The 10290-nt window shown below is 37.8% G+C and overlaps 1 protein-coding gene and 1 long non-coding RNA gene across 2 annotated transcripts; both read right to left on the bottom strand.

Annotated features, from left to right (window-relative positions):
• Positions 1-735: 735 nt before the first annotated feature.
• LOC127006882 (uncharacterized) lies at positions 736-2734 on the bottom strand. The gene is made up of 2 exons (XM_050877215.1): positions 2210-2734; positions 736-1481 (listed from the first exon to the last, which is right to left on the bottom strand). The coding sequence occupies exon 1, from the start codon at positions 2699-2701 to the stop codon at positions 2246-2248; it is 456 nt and encodes a 151-aa protein (XP_050733172.1). The 5' UTR covers positions 2702-2734; the 3' UTR covers positions 736-1481; positions 2210-2245.
• A 7-nt stretch (positions 2735-2741) lies between these two features.
• Positions 2742-7138, bottom strand: LOC127006881 (uncharacterized). The gene is made up of 5 exons (XR_007759801.1): positions 6754-7138; positions 6163-6359; positions 5103-5264; positions 4310-4505; positions 2742-2853 (listed from the first exon to the last, which is right to left on the bottom strand). It is a non-coding gene; the product is annotated as an uncharacterized LOC127006881 (long non-coding RNA).
• Positions 7139-10290: the final 3152 nt, after the last annotated feature.

Raw genomic sequence — 10290 nt, 5'->3', positions numbered from 1 at the left:
GGAAACAAATTGCACATTAAGGTTGGCAAGATACTGCCACCCGACCTTGCATATTCTATGTTTTAAACACCAAAGAAAGTCTAAAACTCCTCGAAATTTCACCAATAAGTGGACATCCACTTATTGGCGAAGTTTTCGACTTGCTTTGGTGTTTAAAACAGAATATATATGCAAGGTGGGGCGGCCGTATCTTGCCAACCTCAATGTGCAATTTGTTTTCTGCATCCCCGCCCAGTATATTAATATTTTGTAGTATGTACTGATACACATAAGTTACAATGCAGTATAAGCAACATATATATGTGCATATATACTGTATTGTACATTATGCATACATAGCTGGACTACTACAGCAAAATATTAACATGTTCTGTAAAGAATGACAATATCAAGAAAATAACAATTTCTGTAAACATCATAATTCTAATGGTCTTTAGGGTAACAACAAACCCACAAAATTACGGAAGGAATTAAAAAAACTATGATAGTGAACTTTATGGCAGCTGCCATATACTTGTACAAAACATTACATTCATTAAAACTTATAACACATTTCTGAGGTATGATGAACTAGAGTCAATTATCCTCCTCTTTGTGACAAATAATACATAACTTGGTATCAAGCACATAGTATACAAAAGGCTTTGGATACTGGGAAAAAATTAAATCTTATTTTAATCATAACATACATATATCAAATTACATGGAAATGATGGAATGTAAGGAAAGGTATGAAACAATATCAATGGCCTTGCAATTGTTTTAAAATACCTAAAATACATAAGTAGAGTGATTTATGAAAGTAGGAAAAACATTGTCATCTCTTAATAATCTTCTCTGGAGATGCATGATATTGAATAACATGCAATTACTAATCTTCTTTGCAACATATAATGCATAAGCATGGTTAATGAATAAGCTGACTTAAAAAGCATTATTACTGGCTACTCTGTTTGGGTCTGGGGCTGAACTGTGAAGCTGATGTGCTGTCGAAGCAAACAAAAGTATCTACTCAACAGTTTCCTTCATTTTGGGGGCGTTGCGCAGTTTTGTTGCAATTATATGAATTACTTCAGCTGCACTAGAATCCGTGAATTTCTGAAGCACACTGTCTCGAATGAGAGTACACAGCTTTGTGTTTTTAAATGCAATTTTGGCCCTTTGACCCTGCATATTATATTTGCAAAGAAGGCTTTTGCTCATGAAACTACACAGCAACTTTGATACCATATCCTTCTTATTCATACCACCTATGCGAATACACTTACTATACATTTCTTGAAAATAAGTGGCATTTTCCAAATCCCTTTCTACAGTTTGAAGTTCTTCTAAGGTGTTACTCCGCTTGATAGTCAGGTCTATACCACTGTCACTAAATGAGCTAACACGGTCGACAGATTTCACATCTCTCACCTCGTGCTTCACATCTCTCATCTCATCCCTCATATCTAACAGCAGTTGGAGAACACGTTTCTGGAACCCTGTGGAGGAAATAATAACCAAATGAGAAGCAAGGGAGGGGATAAGTTCATTGATTTGAAGGCACATATCATTGTTTCTATTTCTCTCTCTCTCTGATGCCTCTAAAAAATCAGAAAACTGTCCAGCACAAAAGTATGAAAAATTTACCTTCTTTGAAGTCTTTTGTACAGTGGTAGGACATATGTGTTGTCACAGTTTCCAAAATGTTTGGGCGCCAGATGTTCGTTCTCAGTGGGAGTGATGCGTGTACGTGTCAATGTATGTTAGTGTGGGTGTGGGCGTGGGGGTGTATCTATATTCTTGAAAATATTTCATCACATTTCGTAAGTAATTGTACGCTTGAACAGGTCATGAGTATATTGTTTTACTAAAAATATTCTCAAGTCGGAGCCGGTGAACGAAGCATAGCGGACAGTGTGACAACACTTGGGTACTGCTATTGTATAATATATTCTTATAAGGGGAGGCTGGCATGACTACAGCTGTTTTCTCAAAGAAATGTTATTATCTCCCCCAAAAGTTTTAATTATTTTAAGTGACAAACGTTCATCTATACTACGATTCTCAAGGAGTCGCATTATAGTATCATAATGAGACTTTAACCAATAAAAAGTATTACATGAAAGATATCAAAAGTCTGACAATTACTACTGTTACAGTATCTGAATCATCATGCTTACAATATAAGTTATTTTACATACAGTATACACAATATGTGACTACTTACTAGCTGTATCCATGGGGAAACTATGATCCTTTGGTTCTAGCTGCATTTGGAGGCGTTCATCCCTGCCAGTGTGATAGGGTGGGCTGCAGGGGTTATGTTGATCACGTCTGGTACGTTGATCCCTGATGTCACGTCGTTCTTGTTGGTCCCAACTGTAATGTGGTTCTTGTCGGTCCCTGATGTGATGTTGTTTTTCTTGGTCCCTACTGTAATGTCGTTCTTGTTGGTCCCTGATTTCATGTAGTTCTTGTTGGTCCCTGGTGTAATGTTCTTGGTCACTACTGTAATGTGGTTCTTGTTGATCCCTGATGTCATGTAGTTCATGTCGGTCCCTGATGAGATGTTCTTGGTCCCTACTGTAATGTTCTTGTTGATCCCTGATGTGATGTTGTTCTTGTCGGTCCCTGATGTGATGCTGTTCTTGGTCCCTACTGAAACGGCGTTCTTGTTGGCTCCTGCTGTCATGTAGTTCTTGTTGGTCCCTGATGTCATGTTGTTCTTTTTGGTTCTTACTGTAATGTTGCTGAGGTCAGTCCAGGCTGTTATGGCTGTCATTCTTAAGTTTCTTGGTATGGCCAGGGTTGCAAGACTTGTAATAATCTTGGCTAGATCCAGACATTGGAGAACGTTGTTCATCCACATCCCTGAGAATATAATGCCAGAGATTACTATATCTAATAATACATTTTTTTTATATTAAAAAGCATATTTCTTGACATATTAAATTGCACTAAACTAATTCAAAGAATTCAGATGATTTTTCTTCTTTTATAATTCTCATACCAAACATTGTTAAAACAGCAATTACACAGTTTGTCTATATTAATTTCTTCATCTGTCCAGAATGTTCCTTCCTCAATAACCTGAAATTTTGCCCAGTACTAATTACAGATTCACCATTATTCAGATTTTTAAGTGTGATAATTCATTAATTTAAATAGACATACTCATGTTTATATACAGTCCTCATCATAAGCATTGTCGCTGCAACTTCCCTGAGCATCTTAACCCCTTCACTACGGTGACGCTTATATTGGCGTTATGACTTTATAATTTAACGTTGGAATTTGTATATTACAACATAAGAATATAAGGCTTTGTTTTCTCTGTATGTTAGTGTGCATCTCTGAAATCCTGTAAAGAAGGGGTTAAGTGCTTAAGAGTTTACGCTCCTGCTGATCCGTTGCAGTTACATTAAACCAAAATTATCAAACATCTGGCAACTCAGAGAGTGTGTGAGGTGACATTTTAGCAGTAAATTGTCACTTACCCGCTCACAACTGACATAAAAGGAGCAATCTTCATGTGTACCTTCTCTCACTACCTACCCCAGACTGGCCTGCAGTCACTCACTGTTTCCACGCATACCTTGACATTGGCTCACTGCATGACCTTGTCAAGGGAGGACATCACAGCCATTACATTCCTTACAAGGCCAGATGAACCATTCGGGCCACCTCTAAGTAAATGGGTGTCAGTGTTCACCAAATTCAGTTGTACGCCATGACACTGGAGACAACAAAACATAAGAAAAAAATTCCTGGCAAGCCCCACAAGATATCTAGTAGAACTCTGTGACTGGTGCACCATGAAATGGGGTCCAAGCCAAAAAATAAAAGAAAATAACTTAAGAGTGGTTTGTTCAGTCTTGTAAAGGGAGGTAGTGGTTGTGGTGTCCTCCCTTGACAAGGTCATGCAGTTAGCCATTGTCAAGTTATACACGGAAACAGTAAGTGACTGAAAGCCTGTCTGGGGTAGGTTGTGAGAGGAGGTTTGCATGAAAATTTCTCCCTTGTGTCAGCTGTGAGCGGGTAAATGACAATTTGCCACTAAAATTTCGTCACGCACACTCATTTAGTTGCCGTATGTGTGATAATTTGGTTTAACGTGACTGCAACAGACCAGTGGGAGCATGAACTCTTTTAAACACTCAAGACGCTCAGGAAAGTCACAGCAACGATGTTTATAACGAGGATTGTATTACTACCTGATATACAGATTGTGTGGTAGGAATTACTTCTAACCAAATTTTTCACATGCATCTCAATTAGTATGAAAACCCTGAAAGGGTTTATTAGGAGAAAATAGAGAATTACTTACCAATCACAATCAGAAGAACTTGACCTTCTTAGAAATGAAGTAGAAGTTACACTTCTGCTTCTGGTAGATGACGTTTGAGACTGAGGTGATGGTGTGGCCCCATTTGGTAGTGAAGGCAGCTTTTGAGGAGGATCTGGAACCTTGTTCAGAGGTGAAATCCCTTTCTTTGTCTTGGCTGGAGTAACTTCCTGCAACACTGAAGGAAAAAAATATCTATTTAGTAAACCAGATTTCACATAATTATAACAATAAGAAAAGCAGCACTTGCTTTGTAACCTGTCTGCTACCGCTGACGCGTCTCACGCGTTCAAAGCTAAACCACTCCTATATACCGCTGGCGTCAGAAAATTATCGTAATAAATCGCAATAGAAAGAATGCTTTCATGCGCATTTCGGCGTTCACTTGAGTGCAGCACTTCTAGGGGACGGTGAGTGGAATGAACAACTTTTCGTATTGGTTTTGGCTATATTAAGTAATTTTAGCCCCCCAAAAAGAAAAAAAAATTGGCCAATGGGCGGTATAGAGCGCATCTTTTATTTCCCACAGGGCGGTAGCAGATGGGTTAAATTAGTATACTGTTGACCCATGCTAACTCCAGACTAATAGGGGAAAGGTTGGTCTGACAAATGCAAATGTCCGACAGATGAATTTAACCCCCCCCTCCAAAGGTGAAGAAAAAAAAAAAACCAGGTACTTACACTTGGACTTTAGTCCCTGGGTCGGTCAGAGTCCAAGTTAGTGAGGAGTCTGAGTTAGCGAGGGTCAACAGTATTTGCATCTTTGCCTACGTACCACGCATATCCTGGCTACTGACAAAGCCATCTGGAAGGATCTTCTTAGGACGTTTTCTCTTGATCCTTGATACACCATTACTATCACCATCAGAGTCAGCACTGCTCAGAGTATCCTCAACTGTAGATGTGTGCAGGTAATCTTCACAGTCTTGGTAACTATCTGAAATATGAACAGAAAACAATAAATTATTTTACCATACATGCAGAACTCTACCAAACATGTGGGGTGGCACTTGAAAAGCAGAAATGCATGACACGAACTCCAAATTTACTTAAACTACTTTCACACATACATGCTCCATACAAAAGTTGGTAATATGATTCCTTCAAACATTTGAATTTTTGCCTACACAGCCAGGTCCCTCTTGAATGTTTAAAGGTTGCCAATGAGTGGCAGAGCAAAGGGACAGTGCACAAACAGTGTGAATGCACACTGTAACAACCACTACATATATGGTGGATTGCCCAGGGCCCCTCTTCACCCACTGAGACCCAAGCCAGCCTTGGCTATGGCTGCTGACACTGGGAGGCCATATCGGATGACTCAAAACCCCCCACACCTTGCTCACAGGGGGGTAATCTCTAGTTGTCAGCGATATTTTTTATCGGTCTGAGCAGGACTCGATCATACTACACGCTCGTACCAAAATGGCAGGCACATGCTACCACTGAGCTAGCCAGTGGCTAGGAGCCCTGGACATGGGTCACAACCCCCCATTAATACATGGTACTCACTCACTGCTTGTGGACAGGGGCGTGGGGTATCAGAAAAAATGCACAAATTTTTCCTCTACGCCCGGGGAATCGAAACCGGGCTCTCTCGGTTGTAAGCCAAGTGTGCTATGATTACACCAAATGCCCCTCAGTGCTCCCAAAACAATAGCTCCCAGCCTATGACTTATCTCTACCTCCATACGGTTCCCCCAGGTTCAATGTCCACATCCAAGTACCTAAACTTCTCCACCTGCATTCAGATTAATATATAATAACAGAGTCTATGCACTCTCAGCTGTAGCTATACATGAAAAGCAGAAAAATATAAGAAGATTAACACCTACCTGATGATATTTTCACTTTAACCAAACGGAATTTCCTCCAAGATTTTAAGTCCGGGTGTTGTTGAGACCTCAATGCCTTCTCTGCATTTACACCTTGAGGCCAATATAAGACTTGCTCTTCCTCATCGATCCAGCTACATGGTACAGTATGCTCCTCTTCTCGTTTTCCCTCAAGCCAGACTGCTCGTTTCCACATCCTGACAATTTATACCAGAGTTAGTAATTCAGAACCTATTGTAATAAGATGTTTTTTATTTCATTTGAAGACATCACCTGTATCATTATATATATATATATATATATATATATATATATATATATATATATATATATATATATATATATATATATATATATATTTTTTTTTTACATACCATCACAGAGGTAAAACAACCCTGCAGCATCAAATGGTGGGAGATTAGGTTCAAACAATCTTATGTCAAAAATAGATGTGTAAATAGAAATATGACAATGCTGGCAAACATATTTACCTCAATTCTAAATAAGCTATTATATCTTTAACAAAATCAGTAATTTATAAATGCTACAAAATGAAACTTGTCACACCCTGTCAAAAGTAAATAGTCTCACCATTGATGATTATCTTCTCGTATAAAGACTTCCACTAGGTGTTACAGCCATCTTTAGATGTGAAATGAGAACAGGAGGGAATAAAGATGTGAAATGAGAACAGGAGGGAGTAGATGTAGCACACATGAAAAAAAAAAAAAAAATTGAGGCCAGAATATCCAGAATATAAGACTCAAAAGTTCAGTATGAAAAAGGAGACATTAGAGATACTGTATTCATATTATCAAAATAATTTTTTTAAGCAGATGACAAGACAGCAAAGGCAAAAATAATTTAAATATCTTACATACTTTATTCAGTTTTGTCATGCAAAAATGGTATCAATACTACTCCGTCTTTGTAGGGTAATTTCACAACTTTTCTGAACAATTGCTTGGAATGAATAACTTTAATTTTTGTCCTCGAAGTATTTTTCATAAACACAATATTGATGAGTTTTGAATCACAAGGTTCAGTGAAAAAAATTTTCAGTAAGGCTTTGGCTTAAAACATCACATGTATAGTATCCATTGTCCTTTACCTCTTTCAGGAAAACAAAGTCCTCACTTTCCAACAGGAAACAATTATCCTTGTACTTTGTGGAAATGCATGTTTCTAGAGAAGTGTCTTTGGTTGCACTGTATCTTTCCTTTTCAGCAAGCCTTTTGAATACTTGTGAGATGGGGTTATTTGTTGACCGCACTAACTTTTTTATTTTATATAAATGATTCTCAAAGGGGAATGCACTTAAAGAATTCAGTGAGCACTGATAGCTTTCCACATCATCAGCTAAATGGATGACATTATGTACATTATATACAACAAAATGAGGACCAAATACATCATGACATTGTTGCACAAAATACTCCAGTAGTTCTCGGGCATATGACAAGTAGCCATTCCTTATATAGTTATTTGAATTCAATAAGATACTAAGAGCTACAGTTAGTGACAGGCTTGTTTTGTAGATTTCAGCTGAAACAATATCTTTCATTGCAATGATACTTGTATACAAGATGAATTGCCTGAATTCAGTAGCCTTCCAGCGATCAATTAAGGCAAGAGATCTTGGCTGCCTTGCAAACTCACTTGGGAGTCTATTTGACATGCCCTTTAAAGCAGCAGACACCAAGCTTAACTGATGCTGGGAGAGTTTACACCCTAGGACCTCTCATAAGAAAAAGTAACATTCTTCTTGTGACACCAAGGCAAATTAGATGCATGTAATCAAGAGGGAATCCTTTAACACAGGATATTCCATACTGAATGAGAGGACTTATTCCCCGTTGATGAGTTCCTTCATAATGACCTAGATTAAATTTTTCATCAGTTCTTTCTCTACATTTATCTTTGGAGTCTAGTATGACAACATTAGAGTCCCAGGTTCCTTTAATCTCACACCTTTCACAAGCATAATACCCGGTGTGGCCTTTAATGCATTTCAGAAAGGCTCGTGCAGGAGCGTCACATATGAACGAAATAATCTCCACTCCTAATCTTTTCCCATCCACAAATAAACCATCTTTTGAAAGTTTCATGTATTCTCCTAAAAAATCTTCTAGAAAACTTTCTACCGGTTCTGGCTTTGTCTTCCCACAATACAGAGCTACTAATGCTGGCCTGAAATTGCTAAACTTTATCAGTATTGGCCAGAACTGTTCATTACTTGACTTATACAATGGAATTCCATCTACATTTACACTTAATTTAATGAAATCATTGTTTTCTGTGAAATCTTTGTTGCGATTCAATATAATTTGTAAACATGAGGCCATTCCAAAATAAGAATAGCGTCCGCCACATTTTTCAACTGTTGTTACGTGCCTTGGCGTTTGCAGTAATGTCCGTGCATCTTTAGGAAGATTAAGCCCTCTTTTGTTAAGTATTTCTAAAAGCTGACCAATTGCTTGATGTTTTATATTATTCTCAGAGGCCCACTTAGCTAATTCCTCCAGAACAGAATCATCATTGATGCTATCTTTAAGTTCAGGTTGACTATCACTGTCGGTGCCAGATTCTTCTTCTGAAGAGCATATTATATTGTCATCAATCAATTGTTGATAAGGTAAAGTGTAAGGCATATCAGTATTCTCCTTAGCATCATGAAGTTTACTGACTTTAGAAGAAGTATAGTTTTCTTCATCTTCACTACTAGAAAAGAGCTCTTGCAGTTGACGCTGTAATTTCCGGTACCTTTTATAGTAAGCCATGACTTTACTACAGAGCTTTTATATTGAATTATGAGGGATAGTTAACTAAGAATGAATACAGTATCATATAAAGACTGTTTTAAAGTGAAAGAAACTGAAATGGCAGGACAGAATGCTAGAGAGAGAGAGAGAGAGAGAGGATTAGAGAATGCAAGGAGAGAATGAGAGAATTAGAGCATGCAAGGATAGGAATAAGCGGAGACTGCTGATGTGGCCATCCCCTAATGAGGGGAGTTCTTAGTGACAGACATCACATATAGGTAGAAAAGGAACTGAAGCAATGTTATCTGAAATTAAGACAAAACAATATTATTAGGTACCAACATTGAGAACACATAACAAGTATGCACACATACAAACATGTAAGCCATCTGCAGATATACAAGGATAGATAGTGGTGAATGATTGGAACAGACATCACAGCCATGTTGTGAGTGCCAATACCATAGAGACATTCAGGAAGAGGTTGGATAAATTCATGGAAAGCGAGGTTAGGTGGGGTCAGGCTTACAGGAGCTGCTTTGTATAGGCCAACTGGCCACTTGTAGACTCCTTACTTTCATATGCAAACAGACCAAGAAAAATATGCATGAGTAAAGTTAAGAAATACCTAGATAGATTATTTTCAAGTTAGGCTAGGTAGGTTTAGCTTGTTCACTTGCACGGGCTATAAATTCATATATAGGCTATTTACTTCACCTAACACAACAAGAAGCTTGTGGTAGGTACAGACTAGATGATTTTATCGTAAATCTAAAAAACGGGACCACACACGTTTAAATGTACTAGTCCAAAACTATACTGTTAAACGAAATTAATTTACTAACCTTGTAATAAGTTGGGCAGGAAGAAGACAAAACAAAGCCTGTGTTGACACTGTATATAGGCTTCAAGAGTTGCAGCCTTTCAGCCCAGTTATCACAAGCTAGTGACGCTCAACTTCATGAGACTTCAAGTTTTCTTCAACTGAAAATAATAAGAATACTGTAATTACCACAACAAAATACACGACAGTATTCATAGCTTTGCAGAGTTTGGGTCAAATATTTCATATTACTTGAATACTATTACATCCATAGCCCTAAGCATTAAAGCAAGCTGGCGTTTTCTAAATGTTTACCCCTAAAGAACCGAAATTAGGTTAAGATTCGTATTATGCACCCTTGCCTAGTAACTGACGTGTCTCTATACATGCAAACTTTAAAATAAATAAGTAAATATGAATCTAACTTTAATCTAACCTTATATCGAATCTACAATAACCAACCTAACGTAACCTAACCTACCTTAATCTAGTCTAACCAACCTGTCTATCCAAACTAACTTAACCAACCCCTTTTCATTTTAT

Source organism: Eriocheir sinensis, chromosome 34 (genome assembly GCF_024679095.1).
Source record: "Eriocheir sinensis breed Jianghai 21 chromosome 34, ASM2467909v1, whole genome shotgun sequence".
Taxonomy (NCBI): Eukaryota; Metazoa; Arthropoda; class Malacostraca; order Decapoda; family Varunidae; genus Eriocheir; species Eriocheir sinensis.
The sequence above is the reverse complement of the archived record's forward strand: the minus strand, read 5'-3'. Positions and strand labels throughout refer to the sequence as shown.

Bases quoted from the DNA above. Each gene is read 5' to 3' on its own strand.
- LOC127006882 (XM_050877215.1), bottom strand. From the start codon at position 2,701: ATGACATCAGGGACCAACAAGAACTACATGACAGCAGGAGCCAACAAG.